The sequence below is a fragment of the Hippoglossus stenolepis genome, chromosome 8, assembly GCF_022539355.2.
Source record: "Hippoglossus stenolepis isolate QCI-W04-F060 chromosome 8, HSTE1.2, whole genome shotgun sequence".
Taxonomy (NCBI): domain Eukaryota; kingdom Metazoa; phylum Chordata; class Actinopteri; order Pleuronectiformes; family Pleuronectidae; genus Hippoglossus; species Hippoglossus stenolepis.
In genome coordinates, this window is record NC_061490.1 from 22,774,557 (window position 1) to 22,798,759 (window position 24,203).

General features: G+C 42.5%; 3 protein-coding genes across 4 annotated transcripts; all 3 read right to left on the reverse strand.

Moving 5' to 3' along the window:
• Window positions 1–723: 723 nt before the first annotated feature.
• On the reverse strand, window positions 724–7,800 carry rpz4 (rapunzel 4). 2 transcript variants are annotated; one of them, XM_035163536.2, is made up of 4 exons: window positions 7,605–7,800; window positions 6,554–6,615; window positions 3,229–3,292; window positions 724–3,094 (listed from the first exon to the last, which is right to left on the reverse strand). In XM_035163536.2, the coding sequence occupies exons 1-4, from the start codon at window positions 7,665–7,667 to the stop codon at window positions 1,889–1,891; spliced, it is 1,395 nt and encodes a 464-aa protein (XP_035019427.1). In that variant the 5' UTR covers window positions 7,668–7,800; the 3' UTR covers window positions 724–1,888. The 2 variants fall into 2 exon arrangements, with proteins under 2 accessions (XP_035019427.1, XP_035019428.1); XM_035163537.2 differs by lacking the exon at window positions 6,554–6,615 and having other exon boundaries at window positions 7,605–7,736.
• Window positions 7,801–7,901: 101 nt separating this feature from the next.
• On the reverse strand, window positions 7,902–10,761 carry LOC118113634. Its single transcript, XM_035163539.2, has 2 exons — window positions 10,625–10,761; window positions 7,902–9,860 (listed from the first exon to the last, which is right to left on the reverse strand). Exon 2 carries the CDS (start codon window positions 9,791–9,793, stop codon window positions 8,612–8,614), a length of 1,182 nt encoding a protein of 393 aa, XP_035019430.2. The 5' UTR covers window positions 9,794–9,860; window positions 10,625–10,761; the 3' UTR covers window positions 7,902–8,611.
• Window positions 10,762–11,912: 1,151 nt separating this feature from the next.
• On the reverse strand, window positions 11,913–16,771 carry LOC118113633. Its single transcript, XM_035163538.2, has 2 exons — window positions 16,455–16,771; window positions 11,913–14,875 (listed from the first exon to the last, which is right to left on the reverse strand). The coding sequence occupies exon 2, from the start codon at window positions 14,805–14,807 to the stop codon at window positions 13,626–13,628; it is 1,182 nt and encodes a 393-aa protein (XP_035019429.1). The 5' UTR covers window positions 14,808–14,875; window positions 16,455–16,771; the 3' UTR covers window positions 11,913–13,625.
• Between the last annotated feature and the right edge of the window lie 7,432 nt (window positions 16,772–24,203).

Here is a 24,203-nt window from a genome sequence, read left to right on the forward strand (position 1 = left end):
CACTTGTTTTCCTTTGCACTTGTTGGTTTGTGTGCCGGGGGAGTGACAATCTGCGGGGATACGAGTTTATGTGCCGAAGATAGAAAAGCCACAACCACGTAATTACCGAGCACTATGGGTGTTTCCTAACCAGCAAACCAGAATATCCTCTTCCTGTCTAAGCTGTATATTACTGTGACACCTCAGAGGGGTTGATGTTAATATTGTACTTTTTGTTTTACTTACTCTGCTCCTAATGCTGTCATCTGACTTTTCTATGGCAGAAAAACACTTATTTTGTGCAGGTTTCCAGTTTAAGAGTCAACAACATGTTACAGAAATAGATATAATAGCAACACTTGACTTTAACACCACCTGAGGACTGGTTTAAAAAGTTATATAACATTGTAGTTGTATGTAGATATTTGTGTTATGATATGAACTCCTCCTGTGGGGAACAATAAGTTGAAGCTGCAGTATAAATAAAGAAAAGTTGCAAAAAATATATAAATTATGTCTTAATTAGAGATTTATTCAATGTTTAAATATTTCTTATAGCAACAATTTAAAGGGGACTTGTGAAGTGTTGGTTCCTGGAAAATAAAATGTTACCAAGAACATGATGAGTATAGAGTATGATCTACACACATTTGGATAAATTAACGTGTTCAGATATTAGCAATTATATATTTTTTCTTTTGAAACAATAAACAAACTGCAACTGCACAAAAACATACAAACCGATGATGTGTAACTTGAGTTTATTTGGAAGAGTTATTACATTCACTGCTGAACCCACAGCATTTTGAACCTTAGACGACCGACATCCCAAACACAATGTATGCAAATAGCAGAATGAAAAATCGAAGGTGCAACATTTCCCCAAAGTAATTTTAGTAAATAAGGGGCTTGTTCTTATCAGATGATGAAATGTTCAAAAGACAGGAATTGAACAAACAAAGATAATAAACACAATATACAAAGGAACCGATTTCAGTGGTGTTCAATAACACAAAACAAAGAGAACAGGTCAGTGATGCAAAAGATATTTCTGCAGTGTCCGTGGTTAGATTATATAGATTTAGATCATAAAATCCCCCAAAATCGAAATAAAAAAGTAAATATTCTAAAAAAAGTAAATGAAGTAGAGATTTTTTGAGCAGGTACAAGTATCACATGGGTCAAGATGTGACACAACCAGAGCTATCAAAGGCATCTGTGCGTAAACAGAGTGTTGCTGTCACAACACCTCGGAATGTAAATAAAGTGTCATGTTGTTTGAGGCCTTTTGCTTTGTTGTGCTTTACTGCAGCCAGTTATGAGGTTTACTATTTTTCTCAGATGAGGAGAAGACTCTAAGTTCTTCTGTGTTAACGTCAGGAGCCATTTTCTCTCTCGGTTTGAGTGAATGTGACTCCAAGTGTCCGAGCAGGGTGAGGTCACTGCTTATCACTACAAAACATGATCTGTGTTCGACAGCTGGATATCCCCCTGTAACAAAACAGCAAATCCTCCTGAACCTTACGACTACGGTAGAAAATACAATCATCTAAAAATAGAATCTCTTATTAATAGAATCTCGATATTGTCAAATTTCAAAATCCACAACTTTCATACCAAGAGAGGAAACTAGAACATAAGTCACAAGAGGTGAGTTATTTTGAGAAGGAAGCAAAGCACAACCATAAGAGATCAGGAAGTAAAAAAAAAAAAGGACTGTTGGTTTCTGCACCTCATCTCGGCAAGAAACAAATATCAAACATTCTTAGAAAAGGAGAAAGATTAACTTACAAAAGACAATTAAGGCACATACTGTGTAATATGAGAGGCAGCAATAGACTCAGTGATTACATCTGTGCAAACATCAAGCAACTTGAGTGACTAGAGAGTTTGTGGAGCATCTGAAACTTTAAGCGGAGTGAACACAGACGAACAACTTCTTGTGCTCCTCCCAGTAGTGGAGATCATCGCTGAAGCTCCAGGAGCAGGCCAGGTCCTTGCTGGTTATCACCGTGTGGACCACGCAGTCTCCGGGTAAATTCTCAAACAGGAACTCAGCTACACCCTTCGCCGTGACCTTCTTCTGACTCTCGATCAGCTGCTGGATGCGACTCCCGTCCACAGGCTCAGACGAGGAGCTGTAGGACACCCAGACATTGAGTGTCTCATCCGATGAAGGGACCTGGAAGCGACTCTTCCCCGTTGGGCAGTGGAAATCCTTCTTGTTCTTGGCAAAAAAGCCTGAAGGCGACTTGAATACACGCACGGACCAGCCGACCCAGTCGTACTTCTTCTTCAGTATCTCTATGATGGTATCAGCTAACTGCTGACTGGTTAAGTGCGACTCGTCTCTCACGAGTCGACGGGAATCCAGCTCGGCCTGTTTGGGGAAGCTGACGATGCAGTCTTCGATCACAGCGTTCATTTTACCTTGGATAGTGTTCATCTTCTCACCCCAGTCTTTCAGAAGTGCATCCTCCTCGTCGTATCCCTTCAGAGCGGCGTGGCCCAACAGAGCGATTAGTCCGATGCAGAAAAGCTTCTTTAGTCTGGCGCAGAAGTCCTCCACCGGCCGGCGACTTTTCTCCTCGTAGTTCAGGGTGATCTCCAGCACAGATTCCCCGGAGAAGTTATCTCCAGTCACAACGTTGTAGAGGGTGTTTAGGTTTTTGTCGCCCCCCGTTTTGGCAAAATGCTCCAGGAAAGTCTTCTTCTTGACTTCTCTGAACTTGGGTTTGGCGTTAAGGATGTCCATGTACTTCCTGAACTGGTTGGTGATGTTCTCCTCCAGTGAGAAATACGCAGTATCCACTCCGCTCTTCTTGATCTCATCGTTGATCCGCTTAATCTCCTCAGACACCACATCCAGACGCTCCCGAACTTTCTGAAACTGCTCCTTCATGAACGCGGCCTCTTTGCTCTCCACATTGTCCAGAGCCAGTTTGACAATCGGAGCAGCGATGGAGAAAATGGGGAAGAGGTCACCCGCGATACTGGCCACCACTTCAGCTCCTTGCTCAAACACCTCCATCACAGTCTCCACCATGTCCTTTCTCTCTGCTACTAGCTTCTGTAGCTGGTTTGCCATCTTTGCTGATGTTGTTCCAAGCTGATTCTGACAAGGAAAAACATTGGTGGTTAGAAATAGTTGATCCAGTCAGAGAAATACAACCCGGGCTAAATAAAAAGAGGCGATAGGTGTCAGAAATAGTGACAGAAACAAATGTTGGGTTAAGTAGATTTACTTACAGTTCTGTGGCAGTGTTGTTGGACAGTGGCTCGCTCTCCTGCTCCTCTCACCACACGGTCAAAACTGATAAGGAAAGAGAGAAAGAGCCGAGTGAGCTTCAGAGCCGACTGCTGGTCACACCCAGTGAGCAATGAGTCAACAATGCAAAGGGAATTCAGCAGTGACGGAAGAGCAGTGTGGGTTTAACTGTTACGTCACTAGTTGGAAATAAACAGTTTCATTAAAAGGCTCATGAAAGTTCAAAGTTTATATTTTGAACTTTGTGAGAAAAGTGAAACGAGCAAAGTACAATTTATTTCCCTTAGTAAATTATGAGGAAACATATTAGGAAACATTGAGGAGCTTCAATACCAAGCCTAACCAGGACTACTACTAAAATACATTATATGGTCAAATAATATACTGTAAAATAGGAAATGATGTCAAAAAGAAACCTTTAAAGGTTCAGTGTGTAGACTTTAGCGACATCTAGTGGTGAAGTTGCATGTTGCAGCTCACCTCACCCTCCCCTTCCAAACATGAAAGAGAGCCTGCGGTAGCCTTCAGTCCTCATAAAAACTCAAAAGGGGTTTAGTTTGTCCAGTTTGGGCTACTGTAAAAAACATGGCGGCCTCCATAGAGAGGAACCACTACTGATCTAAATATAAACTATTTAAATATAAAGTATTTAATCATAAAGGCCCCATTCTAGAGTAAAGAAAACAACAATTCGTACAATTTAGATGAAACACACAAATTAAAACGTCTCAAGTATTATTTCATATTCAATTTCTGCCAATAGATCCCTTTCACATAAATCTTACACACTCGACCTTTAAGAATTCACGCGTAAAAGAATAGTTTAACCTCTTGGGAAATTTGCTCTCTTGCCCAGACTTAGGGGAGAAAATGGAAACCACTGTCACATTCATCTATTAAATATGAAACCATTTAGCTTAGCCTAGCATAAAGATTTTACTTTACTGGTTTTTAAAACAAACAGGATAAAGTGGCTGGTATGTGGAATTTATTACCATACATAGACAAGCTGGCTATCTTAGCTTAGCATATTTTAGCTTGCAGGTTAGATAAACCTTTGTTAACCTGACTCACTCTCTTGTTTATCTCAAAATGAATTCCTAAAAATGACAAACTACTCCTTTAACTTTGAGCCAAACCAGACGAGAGGTCCTAAAAGTGCTTATATGTCATGTTTAACAAATCCATTTCCAGGACAAGTAAGATAACGGCATCTGCTGATAAAGACTGAAAGCTAGAAGCTGGACCTTGAGTTGGGATTGTTTTGTTTAACAGTCTGTTGTTTTTCTGTGTGAAAATCGACTGCATTTTCACCAGGAATCTCAATTATTTATCGTAGTAATGACGCATAAAATAATTAAAGCAAGTATTCTGTCATGCTCGGGGATGACAGCTACTTCCTGTCTTGCACTTTGTCACCTTAAATACAAGATGAGCACATGACTTGGAAAATCTAACACAGACACTGAGAGTAGGAACAGATGATTTCACAGGCATGCTCAGACATGTCCTTCTACAAAACTGGAAACCGGTTATTTGGGTGGAATTATTGACAATCTGGTACGAATTTGTCTGCACAAATAGTCACAGGGCCTCACAGAGTCAGATCATATTTCATTGCTGTTTTGAACCTCGTCCCATGTTAATGTTTATGTCTTGTTCGGGTTTCTGGGTTTCGTGAGGCAGCAGCTGCAGCAGCACAGTTTGCTCCCTCCGCCTCAGTCGATACGAAGGCAGCGGGCGTGGGAAGTGATAAAGTGGACGAGGTGAAACTTGCTGGGCAAGGGTGCGTTTTACAGTGGAACTCAGCAAGTTACCACGGCAACAAGACAATGGAAAGTAGTCTGTCAGCTAGTTCGTCCCTCTGCTGAGGTCCGCTCGATCCCGGGGGGGGTTATCTGGCTACACTGCAGAAGATTACAGGGGGAAGATAAGAACTGTTCCTCAGTCTGATGCATCGCACACGTCTGCAGCCGCGACAGATTCTATAACTGTGATTACATTTCAACATCAGACCAAAGATGACTCACCTTACGTCTTAAAATTAAACTGTTTGATATCTTGTGAAATGTGGTGATAGACTTACTTATTACATTACTCGTATGACCGTACAGTAAAAGCTTAGTTCATAACCTGACTCAGTCCACCGGGCGACACAATCTGTCAACAACCACCTCTAAAATTAAAAGTAACTAACATATTATGTCTCAATCTTTTAATCTGCAACAAAAACCAAAGTGTAAAATCGCCCCATTGTGACTATTTGTTGGTTTCGGAGCAGTGACTCAACGCCCAACTTAAAAAACAACATCAGCTGTATTTAGCATTCAGTTCTGTGCTTGTGAAACAAACAATATCCAGTTTGTTATTCAATGAGCTTCAGAGGAGCTGTCAGGTTTATATCTTTCAACATAGCCAGGCTAGCAGTTCCCCCCTGTTTCCAGTCTTTATGCTAAGCTACAGATGCAGCTTCATTCAGACTTGCCATGTAACTGAAATAAAAAGAAATAAACAAACTATTTCTTTAAGTTATTTGAACATCAACAACTGAGATCTGAAATGAGAGCGAGCTACATTTGTGAGATGAAAGATGCAAAATGCTTGAATAATTTCCTTGTAAGATTTGACAACAGACACAACAAAGTACACGAGATTCCATTAGGATGTCAGGGCATTGACAGTTACTGCATCTTATTTGATTTGACCGTGATAACGCTGTGATTCCTGTTTTCCACTGATCTGTTCTGTCTCCATTTCTCTCTCTCTCTCTCTCATCCTCCCAGGGGTTGTGGAGCTGCAGTCTTAAGTGCACGTGAGGCCCCTTTACACAGTTAATTCAAACATAAAAGTGCTCTGAGGAATCACACTTTCAGAGGCAAGGCGCTGCAGAAACTAACGGAACAGAGACTATTGATAATCACAGGCAGCACAGAATTTCCCTTGTATGCCCATTAATATTCAGACATAGTGGAAATACACATTGTATTGTAAAAAGTACAATTTCGACGCACTTCATTTTTTTACTTATTCCCATTGTGTGGTATTACGTATTCCCCACTAGGAGACACGTTACAGATTAAAAATACATATTATAATCCTAAAAAATACAAACAATATTTAAAGATTAAACCACTTACAATAAAGCAAGTGTCTCGATGGGATCCTTTGACACACTTGAGATATGAGCAATTATACTAAAAACTATAATTTCCACTCTAGTTATTGTCCTTTAAATAACTGTGTAAGATCATGTTTACCAAAGCCAGTAGTTTATAAGAATGCAAACAAATAAAATAGAGAACAAACCTATTTAAGCTTTCAAGTAAAGAAGTGCAAACTACTTCCACCTCAGCTGCAACAGCAAGATTCTGCAAAATGAAACATCCGTATCAACAATATTACAATATAATCACATATCAGTCAGAGTACCTTTACTGAGCAGTACCTTAATATTTTATGTACATGTTGCTGATAATACATTTGTACTTTTATATTAGTGACATGTCATATTTGATGGTTATTTTATGGTATTGGTATTAGTAGTAAATATCAGAAACTGTTAATATACCAGTTTATGAAATGCAATGATCTCAAATAACATGTTTCCCTTATAGACATTTTATAAATACTACTACCTCTCACAGAATTAGGATTAAAAGCAAAATGAAACCAGTCTGAACACATCAGGTGCTGGAAACCGTTTGGCTCTGGACAGATTCTAAACAGTTCATGTCTCAGATTCTTCCTCTGAACACAAACACGAGCTGCGTCCCCCGAGTCAGCTGACTCTCCCTCAGCCAGACGTGGCCACAGAGAGAGAGAGAGAGAGAGAGAGAGAGAAACCCTCTCCAACGTTAATGCGCCTGTTAATGGAGAACATATCGATCCCACACAGTACAAGGCCTCTAATTGTATCATCTCTTCCAGCCGGAGGACAGAGAAGCAAACAAACATGGCAGGTTAACACCACAGATTGAGCTTTGGTTACCAGCACGTGGACGACGCCTTAAAAGTTGGACGCTTCCTGGAAAAAGTGAAGCGGAGCTGGCAACCAACGCCCCACAACAAGAGAGACACTTAAAAGTTTAAACTGCGTTAAAAATGTGAGCAGATTCATCCAATCACCTGCTTCACGTTATTACACGAAGCTGCTTTTATGAGATGTGTGAGTAAGTTTGGAGTTTTAAAGGCTGCGCTCGTGCGTAAAAGAGGAAAAGACGCACGGTTATGTAAACGAGAAACTCGAGTAAAGTGGATGAAAGTGAAGCGAACATTTCCCCACTAACGTGTCCCGGTCATTGCTTCGCAGTTACTCGACGCGTCCCTGTTCACTTTGAGAGGTTTAGATCGGACTCACCTTGAAGAGTTTGCGGAAGAAGTTCACAGAGACTTCCAGAGAGTTTGTCTTCCTATTGGTCATGTGTCTCCTCGCGTTAACAGAGCAGAGTCACACCCAGTCAAACAGAAACACACAAAATAAACTTGGGCGGTGGAGCCGGAAAAAAAACCCAGTTGTGTGAGCATAACAGGTTGTTGCTGTAGCTGTTATTCATTCTGAGGAAACCTCCACCCTTTTGATAAACAGTGACATGTTGGCTGAAATCCAGAAGGTGCTGTTAAATAACCCGAGTAACGACCAGTGATGACAGGAACGTTCATATTGGTTGTTTATTAAAAATCAGAGTGAAATATACATTCGTGTCTCGGTAAATGTTTTTAGAAGTTTTCCCCCGCAGCCCTATGTTGCACCAAAAGCAGCGACAAATAAAAAACATGTTCTTTAATTAAATACACATTTGTATCCAGGAGTGGTCACAGGAGGTATTAAATGGCTTAAGGGATAACAGGTACCGTAGATATATCAGCTAGCAGACTAATATCTTCATATTTCCCACCCCCGGTCATATCTAATCTTTATATGGTTCATTACACTTAAAGGTAAGGTTGGTTTCATCAATTAAAGAGGACAGGACCGATCATTTCATTTCGTCAGGCAGTGCACGTTCATGTATTTTGTAGCTTTGACAAGAAGGCCAATGGGAGGAGGGGGGTGGGATTTATCGGTTGAATATTTTCCAGAATAACCAACCCGAACTTTAAGTCTGGCACCGAGATGCAAGGCCCCCCGGAATTTCTATAACACCCTGAAGCTGCTGTATCATCAAGCAGAGGGAAGATTTACACTGTTTGTAAAAGAATACATTTTAAAGTGAGCAGACAGAGCGGATTATGCATCAACACAGACAATATTTACGACTAAATGTCTTTTTTTGATTTATCTGATTTCCGGACATTCATGAATGTATTTGTAGCTTGATTCTTCGTGGAGGCAGCCACAGCTTATGTGTATCTTTTTCTCTTGGCCTACTCAGGGTGGATACACAGGTAGGCACTCTTGTCTTTTCCAAAGTAGTAACAATCCTCATGGAAGTTGTTGGTCTCCACCACCTCCTTGTAATGGCTGACAGCGTGGACCAGGCAGTTGGGGAAGCTCTTCTGCAAAGTCAGAGCCACCGTCTTCATGTTCCCCTTCATCTTCTGCACCTCCAGCTGCTCCTGGATCTGTTTCTTGCTGATGGGCTTGGGGTTGACACAGAAGGAGACCACCACTTTGATCTTGTTCTTGGTCAAAACGTCAAACCAGTTGGCGCCTTCAGTGCTGTGGTAGTTCTTTCCTGCCAGCCAGTTGAAAAAGAAAACACGCTCCTGGTCTCTGAAGGCCCTGATGGACCAGTTCACCCAGTCGTATTTCTTAACAAGTGAATCCAGGAGGGATTTGGTCAAGTTGGCGTCAACAGTGCCGGAATTCTCCTGAAGCTGGTGCTCCATGTCCACCTTGGCTTGCTCTGCAAAGTTCTCTGTACAGTCATCCACTGCGGCTTTCATTAGGTTCTCCACGTCCTCCATGCGTCCCTGCCACTTCTTCACCATGTCCTCGCCCACTGCCCCTTCCTTGAGGGCAGCATGGCCCATGACGGCGATAATGCCCACTACAAAAAGCTTCTTCAGTCGGGCACAGAAATCCTCAACTGCTCGTCTGCTTCTCTGCCTTGTGGCGACTGCAGTTTCCAGCAGAGGGACTCCTGAGGTGTTCTTCCCGATGACGGAATTGTAAAGCGAGTCCAAGTTCAAGTCGCTCTCTGTGTTCTCGTAATGGCTGAGGAACTTCTGCATCTTCTTCTCCCGGAACTCCTGCTCGGCATGGACGAAGTCCTGGAACTTTTCGTACTGGCTGAGCATCTGTGCCTCTCGATCAAAGTTCTGCTTGTTCATCGACGTCTTCTGCAGCTCCAGGGAAATTTCATCGATCTCATCATGGATTCCCTCGAGTTGCTGGTTGACGATTTTAAATTGTTGGGTCAGGTAGCGAGCCTCTTTGCCATCCGGGTTGCTGAGAAGCTCGGCCGTAGCCATGAACACAACCTTCAGCAGGGGATGAAGCTGGCCCACTGTGGAAGCGAGCACCTCGGAGGCTTGCCCCATGATCTCCACACCTTTCTCAATCTTGTCCCTGTTCTGGACGAGCCAATCTGCCACACTGTTCATCTTTGCACTATGTTTTATTAGCTAACTAAGCTAATGTGTTTTCCACAGCCAGAGACCTTGGTGGTGCCTGAAAGCAGAAGAAACACGACACCCTTGTAAAGTTCATGATAGTGTGACTTTATGGCATTTCAGATTTGGCAAAGCAAAAGCAATCAGCTGATATGAAGTCATGGAGGGGATTTACGTAAAATATGTACGTAAAATATGACCTAACCCGTTTCTCTAGTTCCCTGGAATCAATATCCAGTTGAGAGAAAGGCACACCCAGGGCTGAGGAGAAAATCCCCACCACTGCACTTGTTCAATAATGATATAAATTGAACGTGTAATTACACAACAGAATGAAATCCCATTCTGACAAAAAAAAAATCTAATAAATAACTTTGAAGGAAAAATACTTACTGAGTAATTATCTTGCTTTGTGCTTGGAAATATCTTCTAAAGTTTGTCTTCTTTTAACACAACAAGTATAATATACGTTTTTGTGAGAGGAGAAAAAGAAAAAAGGTCTCCTCTTTCACCGTGATACACTTTGCTATGGAGCTCCAGAGCTTTAATGGAAACCACCTAGGTGCGTCTGTAGCAAAACCACATCCCCCTGAGGACTCATCTCCACCTCGGACCTATCAGGGCCCGTTTTTCAACAGCAGAGAATTTTAACTTTTCTGGAAAGATTAAGTATAAAATCAATGAATATAATAAAGGCCACGTTCCTTCTTTCTTTCTTTCTTTCTTTCGTAATTTGTAGAACATTAAAAGTGATGGTAAATTGGTGAAGTAGATGATGTGGATGCAGAATCAAGAATTAGAGCAGAAGATGATAAAACTCACCTGTCTAGTTAAATATCCAGTGGGATAGAGTCCAGTTATCCAGTTATCCAGTTATCCAGGAGTCCAGCTGTACCTGTGAGCACCAGCCTCTTTGGGATGTATATATAGTCTCTCTCTCTCTCTCTCTCTCTCTCTCTCTCTCTCTCTCTCTCTCTCTCTCTCTCTCTCTCTCTCTCTCTCCCTCCCTCCCTCCCTCCAAGTACCTGTCTGTCTGTCTCTCTCTCTCTCGCTCGTCACTCCTTCTTTAGAACTCCTCCATCCCGTTCTAGGATTCCTCAGAAACCCACTCAGAGGGATCACGGGCCGGCACTGACACAGATAACATCCTCTAAACACTCCCCATGCAGGGACACCATGCACCCTGGGAAAAAAAAAAACACCCGGCACACACACACACACACACACACACACACACGCACTGTCAAGTGCCTGAGCTGGACAACCTCACTTGCTCCCTCCCAGTGTTGTGCCGGGTGTTTGTTTCCCAGACAAAAAACATCTAAAGAGCTGAACTTATGCTGCCAAAGAAAACGATTTGCACAACACTCACATGTAGCGTCCCCACATTTGGAGCCCGAGACGTCGGCCTGTTTATGAGGCTCTGGCTGCAGCATCGATGGAAAGTGTTGGATTTGTAGAGACGCTTTGCCTTTGTTGTCTGTGGCTGTGTGGGCTCGCCAGGTGGAAACATGGGTGAACTATTTGAGATAATGACAGCCAGCTGAGGGGAAACTGGCAGGAAGCGTTGTGTGCATTTGAACCAGATATTAGAAAAGCTAACTGCAGGGAATCTCTTTCATGATTCATAATCGGGTCGTTTTATGGTAAATTTTTTAATGCTTTCATTTATAAGTACTAGTGGAAATCTAAACCTGCCTCTTTTGGTTGCAGTTTTCTTCCTGAAACTGTAAAAGTGACCTGCAGGAATCGAGCCGCAGCGAGTACAGAGCACTGGTCGCCTGGTAATTCAAAAGTTTAATAATATTCAACTAATCGATTTTAAAAATCGCACCAAATTCGACACTGGGGCCCTTAACAATACACAAGCCAAATTTTGAAGCCAATAAATTCTCAAGATTTCTGGAATTAATAGATAGAGTTGACACTAATGTTTACAGTTTCAAGAGATATGATTCCACCAATATCCCCAAAATATGAATATATGCAGTCATTGCATTCATTTGTGTTGATTCATATAAACATACTGAAAAATAAAAAATCACTACGTTGCTTGGTTTCTTTGTAGTAAATGTATATTCTATCCTATCAAGTACAAAAGACGAAAATACAAAATGTAATTTCTTTATTGATACATTTATTAAATTTTTCATTGCTGTTTTCTCTCTGATGATAATAAACATAATGACAAGATCCAGTCCCAGAGGCCGTGCTCTCTCTTGTTTGTCTGGATAAATGATGAATGACTTCCTCGTCCAAGGAAGCTATATTGACCACGTCTTATCTTTTTGACCTTGTCAAAGCTCCCAGGAAAAGCCCCCGGTGGCTCATCACAGGGCAGAAGATACACAGTGTTTTCTGGAAACAGCGGGTTGGTGGTGTTTGAGAACATCAATAGCACTATACCGGAGAGCATTAGAGAGAGATGAACGATCATAAGACAGAAGCTGAAACAGGCAGATAAAGACGCTAAGCCTGAAATACAAGGCTTCATTTTGGCAGAGCTTTAAACAGAGCTCTGCAAAATGTTAATGAGCTGCTCAAACCCGGACTCGGTGCCAATTTATCGTGCTTACTGTTGCACAAACTGCACAAAACTGCACAACCTAATTGGTTTTGTTTTGTGTACTACATGCCCACTGACAGTTTCTCTCATGTCCTGTACATGTCGCCAGAGGCAGAGAGAAAGTTGGTCCGTGTCCAGATTATTATCATTTCCCTCGAAACTGCAGGTATTTGAACGCTAGGAGAGGATATATTTAAATGTGCAGAGAAATCCTGATGAGCTGCTGATGTGTAAACTGCTGAAATAGCATCTGTCCACTGTGTGATTTAAAAATCTCATTACCAGCTGGCATTGAGAAAAATAATCCATGTAAAATGATTTGTTGTTATAGAGTAAAACATTCACTTCTGCTTATTGCAAATATTTCATCACTACTTTCTTGCAGCCGCAGAAGAAAGTTAAAACCTTAATATCGCAGCGTGCTCACATAAAAAAGTGATAATAAATCTTTCATAAGATATCAGCATCAAACCAAAAGCAAACCACGTAAATGAATGAGCAAAGAATGAACCGTTAGACCCTGTTTACACCTGGAATCAGGACGGGGTGTGTCAGGAGTCATGAGTCATGAGTTGGGGCATCAAAGTTGTTAGAATTAATCCTAATGGGGTCATGAATGATCATCATCATTCACGTGGAACATGAAAGTCTGGACAACATTTCCTGCCAATCCATCCAATAATTGTGGCGATTTTCAGTCTCCACACCAAGATTTAAAATTGTCACTTTCTCTTCGTCTCTAAATTCCTCCTTTGAGTAATTGTAGTGATGATGTCAGCAGATGTTTTCTAGCGGGAACGCCTCTGGTTTTGGTTTGAAGGTGTTTTCAGTCTGAGTAACTCTGGGTTTCCCGCTCCGCTCTCCAGATGTTTCCGGGTCACAGTGAACCTGGCGTCCAGCGACACACCAGCAGAGAGGACAGGGACGGAGGGAAAGTGCTTCCTCAGTCAGTATCATGGGCAGTTTTGTGGAAAATATAAGTGACAGAACTTCTATCAGATCCTCGTTGATGATTGTTCGCTGCTTATCTTATTCTGTAGCTTGAGCAGTGGGTATAAAGTCCCAATGAGATCAGGTTTTACCTTAATTAAGGACTTTTAAAAGCAGAGAAATTAACATTATCACCCAAAAAATAATATATATTTACGACTAAATGTCTTTATCTGATTTATCTGATTTCCGGACATTCATGAATGTATTTGTAGCTTGATTCTTCGTGTAGGCAGCTACAGTTTATGTGTATATTTTCCTCTTGGCCTACTCAGGGTGGATACACAGGTAGGCTCTCTTGTCTTTTCCAAAGTAGTAACAATCCTCATGGAAGTTGTTGGTCTCCACCACCTCCTTGTAATGGCTGACAGCGTGGACCAGGCAGTTGGGTAAGCTCTTGTGCAAAGTCAGAGCCACCGTCATCATGTTCCCCTTCATCTTCTGCACCTCCAGCTGCTCCTGGATCTGTCTCTTGTTGATGGGCTTGGGGTTGACACAGAAGGAGACCACCACTTTGATCTTGTTCTTGGTCAAAACATCAAACCAGTTGGCGCCTCCGCTGCCGTGGTACTTCTTTCCTGCCAGCCAGTTGAAAAAGAAAACGCGCTCCTTGTCGCTGAAGGCCCTGATGGACCAGTTCACCCAGTCGTATTTCTTAACAAGTGAATCCAGGAGGGATTTGGTCAAGTTGGCGTCAACAGTGCCGGAATTCTCCTGAAGCTGTTGCTCCATGTCCATCTTGGCTTGCTCTGCAAAGTTCTCTGTACAGTCATCCACTGCGGCTTTCATTAGGTTCTCCACGTCCTCCATGCGTCCCTGCCACTTCTTCACCATGTCCTCGCCCACTGCCCCTTCCTTGAGGGCAGCATGGCCCATGACGGCGATAATGCCCACTACAAAAAGCTTCTTCAGTCGGGCACAGAAATCCTCAACTGCTCGTCTGCTTCTCTGCTCTGTGGCGACTACTGTTTCCAGCAGAGGGTCTCCTGAGGTGTTCTCCCCGGTGACGGAATTGTAAAGCGAGTCCAAGTTCAAGTCGCTCTCTGTGTTCTCGTAATGGCTGAGGAACTTCTGCATCTTCTTCTCCCGGAACTTCGGCTTGGCGTTGACGAAGTCCTGGAACTTTTCGTACTGGCTGAGCATCTGTGCCTCTCGATCAAAGTTCTGCTTGTTCATCGACGTCTTCTGCAGCTCTAGGGCAATTTTATCGATCTCATCTTGGATTCCCTCGAGTTGCTGGTTGACGATTTCAAATTGTTGGGTCAGGTAGCGAGCCTCTTTGCCATCCGGGTTGCTGAGAAGCTCGGCCGAAGCCACGAACACGGCCTCCAGCACGGGATGAAGCTGGCCCACTGTGGAAGCGAGCACCTCGGAGGCTTGCCCCATGATCTCCACACCTTTCTCAATCTTGTCCCTGTTCTGGACGAGCCAATCTGCCACACTGTTCATCTTTGCACTATGTTTTATCACGCTAACTAAGCTAATATGATTTCCACAGCCAGAGACCTTGGTGGTGCCTGAAAGAAGAAGAAACACGACACCCTTGTAAAGTTCATGATAGTGTGACTTTATGGCATTTCAGATTTGGCAAAGCAAAAGCAATCAGCTGATATGAAGTCATTCTTTTCTCACAGGACATTTTCCTGACAAACAAAATCCTACAATGGAGCCAGCAGCAGGTCATGTCAGCACATGTAGGCATCGAGTTGCATGCCGCACCCTCAGAGCCTCAGCTAATGACAGGGACTCGTTCTTTCTGAACCTTGGTGGCATTGACAAAATAAAAAAAGCAGCTCATTAAGATACACAAACAAGGCACATATGGATGGCGGCTCAGAACAAATATCAAACATGGTTTGTGTACTCATGAATTATGACGTGAGGTCTTGTGCAACGTTGCAGCACTGGCCCTCCTGGGTGTCATTATTTCACTGGTCTAACAATAGCAAACACCCAAAACTAACACAGATGTTCACAACATGGGAAAAAAAGGGGGGGATTTACGCTGGTAACGGTAATATGGTACCTGGCGTAAAATATGACCTAACTCGTTTCTCTAGTTCCCTGGAGTCCATATCCAGTTGAGAGAAAGGCACACCCAGGGCTGAGGAGAAAATCCCCACCACTGCACTTGTTCAATAACGCAATCGCACTCTTCCCTCCTCATTACAGCCTCGACGTAATTAAACCCATTTACAGATATCGAGTTTTTAAAGGTTTCCGTGAAAGAAAAATTCAAATGCAGGTTTGTTTTTTTAACCAAAGAACATAGGCTCAGCAGTAATTGCTGCAGGGATGAGATCAGTGGTGTCATATTACAGCGTTTCCTATAACCGCACTAATTAGATTTACTTAATTCAGTCACATGTCATCAGTGTGTTTTGTTTTTTTAACACATTTCTGTGTGAACCAGCTGATGAAAACAACACTCAAGTGCACAATTTAAAAATTGAAGGTGTAGTTACATAACAGTCTGAAATCCCATTCTGACAAAAAATGTAATAAGTAACATTGAAGGAAAAATACTTACTGAGTAATTATCTTGCTTTGTGCTTGAAAATATCTTCTAAAGTTTGTCTTCTTTTAACACAACGAGTAAAAGACGTTTTTGTGAGAGGAGAAAAGAAAAAAGGCGAGTCCCACACAACCAGTTGATCAAACACTGGTCTCCTCTTTCCCCGTGATACACTTTGCTACGGAGCTCCGGAGCTTTAATGGAAACCACGTACGTGCGTCTGTAGCAAAACCACATCCCCCAGAGGACTCATCTCCACCTCGGACCTTTCACTGGAATCAGGGCCCGTTTTTCAACAGCAGAGAATTTTAACTTTTATGGAAAGATTAAGTATAAAATCAATGAATATAATAAAGGCCACGTTCAATAATGGAGCGAAAAGCTGAACAAACAAAACTGATTTAATTTCTCTCTTTCTTTCTTTCTTTCTTTCTTTCTCTTTCCTTCTTTCCTTCTTTCTTTCTTTCTTTCTTTCTTTCTTTCTTTCTTAATTTGTAGAACATTAAAAGTGATGGTAAATTGGTGAAGTAGATGAACGGGATGCAGAATCAAGAATTAGAGCAAAAGAAGATAAAACTCACCTTTCTAGTTAAATATCCAGTGGGATAGAGTCCAGTTATCCAGTTATCCAGTAGTCCAGTAGTCCAGCTGTGCCTGTGAGCACCAGCCTCTTTGGGATGTATATATAGACTCTCTCCCTCTCTCCCTCTCTCCCTCTCTCTCTCTCTCTCCCTCTCTCTCTCTCTCTCCCCTCTCTCTCTCTCTCTCTCTCTCCCTCTCTCCCTCCTAGTATCTGTCTGTCTCTCTCTCTCTCTCTCGCTCGTCACTCCCCCTTTTGGAACTCCTCCATCCCGTTCCAGCATTCCTCAGAAACCCACTCAGAGGGATGAGGGGCCGGCACTGACACAGATAACATCCTGTAAACACTCATGCAGGGACACCATGCACCCTGGGAAAAAAAATAAATTGTTGCTAGTTTTTGTGCATGTGCAAGTATGTGTGTGTGTGTGTGTGCATGTTTGAGAAAGAGAGACAAAGAGAGTGAGAGTAAAAAGGAGACCAGTCACAGTGGGGCTCAGCGAAGTGGCCCATCAGGACAAAACCCCTCTTGTTGTGGCTTGGACGACGTTCCCATGGCGACTGCACCGGTTCCTCCGACTGTGGCAAGAGGCCGTGCGTGGGTCGCAAAGCAGAATTCAGCTCCCTGGGTTTGGAGCACGTTAGCACCCAAAATATCAAAATAACAAAATACATCATGCACGACGGTTCAAGGCTGAAAAATCCTTTTAATTAGTGATGGAAAGCGATTGGTTGCTGGAGTGGAGCGTCGCAAACAGGGATGACGTTTACCCTGCAGGGGCAGAACTCTCAGAATCCGTCCGTCACAGTCTGAAAGACGGTCTGTGTTTCTGAGCACACGCCATGACAGCGGGTCCACGGCCTTTGTTGCTTTATGAAGCTGCGACACGCACAGACACACACAGACACACACAGCTCCATGTCACTGTCAGCTCAGCACAGATAGGCGGGAACAGGAAGAGGAGGGAAGGATGTCTGCAGTGAGTCGATGCCGGTCAGCCGGGTGGAAGAGGGTTTGGCGAGCAAGTCAAACGCCACCGCCTTGCTCCTGTGTCGTCCCACTGTCAGATGTCACACTTAACGCGCCATCAGAAAGCAGAGACTTCAGCTTTCGCAGGGACTCAACAGTATGTGGCGTGATGGGTGGTACATGCTGATGCTGGAACACACACACACACACACACACACACACACACACACACACACACACACACACACACACACACACACACACACACACACACACACACACACACACACACACACACACACACACACACACACACACACACACTGTCAAGGCCTGAGCTGGACGACCTCACTTGCTCCCTCCCAGTGTTGTGCCGGGTGTTTGTTTCCCAGACAAAAACCTTCTACAGAGCTGAATTTATGCTGCCAAAGAAAACGATTTGCACAACACTCACATGCAGCGTCCCCACATTTGGATAATGATAAATGACTTCCTCGTCCAAGGAAGCTATATTGACCACGTCTTATCTTTTTAACCTTATCCGACGGCTAACGCTTCCTCCTCGCCACAAGATGTCTCCTCAGCTCACAGGAAAAGCCCCCGGTGGCTCATCACAGGGCAGAAGATACACAGTGTTTTCTGGAAACAGCGGGTTGGTGGTGTTTGAGAACATCAATAGCACTATACCGGAGAGCATTAGAGAGAGATGAACGATCATAAGACAGAAGCTCAAACAGGCAGATAAAGACGCTAAGCCTGAAATACAAGGCTTCATTTTGGCAGAGCTTTAAACAGAGCTCTGCAAAATGTTAATGAGCTGCTCAAACCCGGACTCGGTGCCAATTTATCGTGCTTACTGTTGCACAAACTGCACAAAACTGCACAACCTAATTGGTTTTGTTTCGTGTACTACATGACCACGCTCCCGGTGTGAATGGAAGCTTGATTGTGGGATGTCGCCAGAGGCAGAGAGAAAGTTGGTCCGTGTCCAGATTATTATCATTTCCCTCGAAACTGCAGGTATTTGAACGCTAGGAGAGGATATATTTAAATGTGCTCAAGCAGAGAAATCCTGATGAGCTGCTGATGTGTAAACTGCTGAAATAGCATCTGTCCACTGTATGATTTAAAAATATCATTACCAGCTGGCATTGAGAAAAATAATCCATGTAAAATGATTTGAGGTTATAGAGTAAAACATTCACTTCTGCTTATTGCAAATATTTCATCACTACTTTCTTGCAGCCGCAGAAGAAAGTTAAAACCTTAATATTGCAACATGCTCACATTGATGTGATGATAAATCTTTCATAAGATATCAGCATCAAACCAAAGGGAACCACGTGAATGAACGAGTATAGAATGAACTGTTAGACCCTGTTTACACCTGGAATCAGGACAGGGTGTGTCAGGAGTCATGAGTCATGAGTTGAGGCCTGGGAAAATCTCCAGGTTGTAAATCAGGGTTTCCAGACATTCAGGGAGAAACAAGCCGAACCTCTGGAGGCTTCTATACCAACCCTGCTGGTTGGCTGCAGTATAGGTCATAAACTCTACCTCATCCATGTTAGCAGACGAGACATGGACCACATTTAAAGTCAATGTTAGATCATTCTGTCTCAAATATGGTTTCTGTCCTTTTATGTACTTCTCACACTGATGTTTGTTCAAGTGACTCGTGATTGGTTGAACATGTATTATTAAAATCTGATTATTGCAGCTTCACTTCACTGTTGCTAAACTGTAGACCAGAAAAAAAAAGTGTGGATCCCAGGAATTTTGTCATAAAGCAAAGTAAATTTTAAATTTTAAATTGAAAGAAGAAAAGTTAATCAAAGTTATTAGAATGAATCCCAATGGGGTCATGAATGATCATCAGCATTCACGTGGAACATGAAAGTCTGGGCAACATTTCCTGCCAATCCATCCAATAATTGTAGAGATTTTCAGTCTCCACACCAAGATTGTAAATTTAGCTCAGTCACTTCCTCTTCGTCTCTAAATCTCTCCTTTGAGTAATTCTAGTGATGATGTCAGCAGATGTTTTCTCACGGGAACGCCTCTGGTTTTGGTTTGAAGGTGTTTTCAGTCTGAGTAACTCTGGGTTTCCCGCTCCGCTCTCCAGATGTTTCCGGGTCACAGTGAACCGGGCGTCCAGCGACACACCAGCAGAGAGGACAGGGACGGAGGGAAAGTGCTTCCTCAGTCAGTATCATGGGCAGTTTTGTGGAAAATATAAGTGACAGAACTTCTATCAGATCCTCGTTGATGATTGTTCGCTGCTTATCTTATTCTGTAGCTTGAGCAGTGGGTATAAAGTCCCAATGAGATCAGGTTTTACCTTAATGAAGGACTTTTAAAAGCAGAGAAATTAACATTATTGCTAATTATCTCCCCCAAAAAGAATTATTTTTTGCATACAACATCAATAATCCCCATTTATTTCAACTGTTATTAAATTTACAGTATCATGATCCACCTTTTGTCACTTATCGCTGCCTTGCCCTCTTTTTATTGAGCTGCCGTGAACAGTTTGCTCATGATCCACAACACAACCGACCTTTGACCGGTCTGAGTCACGCACCAACGATCTGTATGCACAACAGGGACTCCGGCAGCCAAGAGGCCGACAGTCGGACTCGCCACGAGCCCATCTGTCACTCAAGAGGATCAATATTAACTCCAGTTAGATCTGAGGAAACAGATAAAGGTTTCGGAGGCTGGGAGGAGGTGGCTTATTGATCGCAGGCGAATTCCCCCCCCGAGTCCGTCTCTGCCCTTACACCAGTGAGTCAAACCACCTTCAAGCTCCACGTAAATTGGAAACCCAATTACTCATGCTGGCAGACCTTTTGGTTTAATCATATTCTTGTGCTCCTGATTTACGGAAAAGCCTCCAAGAAGGACGTGCATCTTCTACGGTGGCTCTGAAGGGCACATCACAAAACACAACAAATCACAAAACACAACAAATCACAAAACACAACAAATCACAAAACACAACAAATCACAAAACACAAAAGCATTAACATCTAATGGAAAAGGTGAGTATCTACCATAGACAAGGCTTGTCTGGGATTTTTCTAAATCAGGGGCCATAAAGGGGCCACAATTTAAACACTGCTTGATTCAGTGAGGTGCACATTGTGTACACTTAGAAATTAACTCATTATCATTTATTGTTAGTATTGTTTGTAAGTGAGTAGTTAAAAAAATAAGGGTCCTGACATGACAGCTGCACTTCAGGGACCAATCAGATTACCGCTGGGGCCAGTGCCCCCTGGCCCTGCCCTTGGATCCGCCCCTGATGGGTGTATGTTGGGGTAAATGTTGACAAAACCTGTGTATGTTGTTTTGTGATTTACTTTTGTGTCTTTTTTAATTTGCTATTGTGTTTTGTGATTTGTTTCCGTTGTGGTTTGCACTTCAGGGCCACTGTTATCTTCTAATTTGATCTGAGACTGCACATTGATGTCACAAAATGTATTAAACTTTTTTCATTATGTTAATAAACTTAATGGAAGACTCTTAATATAATTTGATTGCCACAATAATGGTTGGTTTTTAATTTTTTCACCATTACATGCTCCTGGTTTTCCCCTCATGTACAGGAAGCTGCTCTGTCATAGCCAAACATCTAACAGGTATTCACTGAGACTCCCACAGTGCTGACTTCAGAATGATGCACAAATAAGAAGTGTAGCAACAAGAAAACCATTTGTTAAAGACACATGTATCTTAGCATGTAGAGACTTCCGGGACTGAGAGAGAAACTAATGCAGAGGATGGAGCGTGTTTGAAAGAGCAGATCAATACAGCACTTACCAGTCTATTTCACTCTGGACAAACAAACAGCTGGGGGCCTATTTATACTATGACTGTAGGGGGGGGGGTGCATGTGTGGTACCTCCCTAAATGTTGTTGAGGTTACACATCATCAACCCCGTCGGCCTCCTCCCAGAATTACAGCATCGCAGAAACCACAGCGTGTTAGTCACAGCTAGAAGACTCCTACACAAAAAGTCAAATCAAGAAAAAACCCACAGTTGTTCCCTGAAACCTAAAGTATTCTTGTAACTGGTCTGGGTTTCCTCTCACATCCGATTCCGACACCAGTCCTGACTCTGCATAGAAAACCGATTTCAACACAAAGCAGTTCCTGGTAACGAAGCCACAACTTTGGGCATGATATCACAATGTGATCACCTTTATTTCAACTGCTTTAAAAATTCCACATTCCACCGCTGCACGTGTGTGTCACCTTTTTGTGTTTTGGCAGCAGAACCAAGAACCACACCAAACGGCACAGCAGCATAGAGGATAGTGGATTTAATGACGCCATCAGGCAACAAGACGTCCAATGCTTGAATAACAGGCTTCAACTCAACCGAACAGCTCACGGTTCACATGTGTATTAAAACTTTCTAGTCGTGTCCAACTTCCACCACGCAAAGCTCCTGTAGACCAGAACATCTCATTTCAGTTCTTCGCTCTTCCAGGATGCAGCAGCTGATTTGAGACACAGCTAATGTTGATGGTTTTATCTCCACGGCGACCGTAAAAGTGAAATCCCATCAAACTAAACATTATCTCTGTTTGAACTGCTGCCGAGGACCTGAGGTAAATCGTGAAAATTGCAGTTTCTCCCACTTGCGTCACTGAGAAATGTAAGTTTTTGTTGTTGCACCAACATGTGTCAGGTGAAACCGAACGTCAACTCATGGTGAGACCGACTGGAGTTGATTAAATCTGCTCCTGCGTCTGATCCTCTGTGTGTTGATGCTCCCGTGAGGATTTGGTGCAGATTGTGAGTGTAAGCACTGGAGCTGTGTGATGTGGCATTTCCTGGTTCTCTCATTCTCACGCTTATACTCATTCCCTTGTGGTCTTTATGCGCAACTTCACTTCCCCCCCCCCCATCATGTTCATGTTGCACAACCAGACGCACTAATGGCTGTGACTGATGTAGCCAAAGAAAAGGGGGATTTTTTTTGCACTTAATGATTTCCAGTTTCTTTTAATATGTAACAGCATTCCTGCAGTTATTTGCCAGATTGAAACCAACAACATAAGAAATACAACTTTAATTCATTATTCCCTGATCACAACAATATGTGCAAAGTGTTTTTCTTTTCTTTTGCAGGAGTTGTTATGCATTTCTCAGACTTTTATGATGAGAGAAGACAGACAGAAAGGTGAAGAGCTGCAGATTACAAATGAGGAAAGACAGATGGATGCAGCAGAGACACGGAGTCATGTAAGTGAAGGTCAGAGATAAACAAGGAGAAAGATTAATATTCCGAGACCCTTCAGCGCTGACGGGGGCCGATGACCTGCTGCAAATCAGAGGAATCTGTGTGTGTGTGTGTGTGTGCGTGTGTGTGTGTGTGTGTGTGTGTGTGTATGTGTGTCTGGTTGTGCAACATGAACATGATGGGGGGGGGGGTGTTGTCTGAAACTACAGGGACCTTGACGAGGGTGCAGGCAGAGAGCGAGGGCATCGGGGGGGGGGGAGACGAGTTGGAAAACATGAGGGAAATTCTGAAGCGCTGCAGATGGCCAGGACACGTGTTTACCAGCCGGTGGATTTCCACTTAAAAGCTTTGCTGACAGATTCCTCAGATGGTCCTTCTGCATCCAGGCACATAAACGTCCTTTAAAAGATTTAAACATCAAGTAAAACTGACATTTAAACTGATCTGCATCTGCACAGTCCATTTCTAACGGTACTTATCCGTTTACAGGTAAATAAGGATCATTTTAATGATTGTTGACATGTTAGCTTCAATACTATGATGAGAAAATTCAATCCACTCACGGTAGCAAAATAAAAGCATGATGTACATCTGTGCCTTTATTTTAGGAATTCGGTTAATGAATGAGGATGAGCCACCTCAGGTATTTATTTCAGAATAAAAGCAGATGCACACAGACACGTGATTGGATGTTTTGCACTTACACAATCAGAACTGGACACATAAAATGATGCTGAAAGCCAGAAGTTAGAATCCAAAACAAATGTCAGTAAAAGCAGAAACAGACACAAAATACGAAGGAAAATTTGGAATTACATTCTTTTAAATGTCTAATAATGTTCAAAAACTTTTAAAGAACTGTATAATTGTCTTGAATATTCATCCTTTTTCTGGAGAGAGCTGGTTAATTATTTAATAAATGAGAACTTTGTCGTTTTGGCACTTTCTTGAAAGTTGGTTTATATTTACTAAGGTCTTGGCACCATGCTGATTTATTTTCTTAGTGTGAATCTGACCTTTTGTACTTGTAGTTTGAAATGTCTGTGTTTGGGTGTGCAGCTTCCTTTAGAGCCTTGGATCAGATTCTCACTAACATCCACTGGATCTTGAGACAATAACAACTTGTAAAATAATCCCAGTAAGAAGCTAAAATACACCGACGCCATAGTGAATATAAGTTGCATATGAACTAAATCGACAGAAGCAGTGTCTCCACATGATATATTGTTCCCAAGATGTATTTTAATAATAATATTTATAAACCCTTTTCAAAACACAGTTGAAGTATTTTACACAACAGGATTAACACATTTCAAGACTAAGGCAAATAAGATCAAGGAAAGAAATAATAAAGAAATAAAACAGTGTAAAACAATAACAGCTGAATCATAAAACAGACAATGTGTGTTGTTGATAAAATGTGTGTTGTTGATAAAATGGTGCACTGGGATTAATAAAAGGTTTTGGCTTTGTGCTTTAAAGGACGTCACTGTAACAGTGATTGATACGATATGTTTGGAACACGT

Excerpts from the sequence above, each read along its gene's own strand:
- rpz4 (XM_035163536.2), bottom strand. The coding sequence starts at position 7,667 with ATGACCAATAGGAAGACAAACTCTCTGGAAGTCTCTGTGAACTTCTTC. Across the intron at positions 6,616-7,604 it reads TCTTCCGCAAACTCTTCAAG|AATCTTGCTGTTGCAGCTGA; the intron begins GTGAGTCCGATC and ends TTCATTTTGCAG. Across the intron at positions 3,293-6,553 it reads TTACTTGAAAGCTTAAATAG|TTTTGACCGTGTGGTGAGAG; the intron begins GTTTGTTCTCTA and ends TTTCCTTATCAG.
- LOC118113634 (XM_035163539.2), bottom strand. The coding sequence starts at position 9,793 with ATGAACAGTGTGGCAGATTGGCTCGTCCAGAACAGGGACAAGATTGAG.
- LOC118113633 (XM_035163538.2), bottom strand. The coding sequence starts at position 14,807 with ATGAACAGTGTGGCAGATTGGCTCGTCCAGAACAGGGACAAGATTGAG.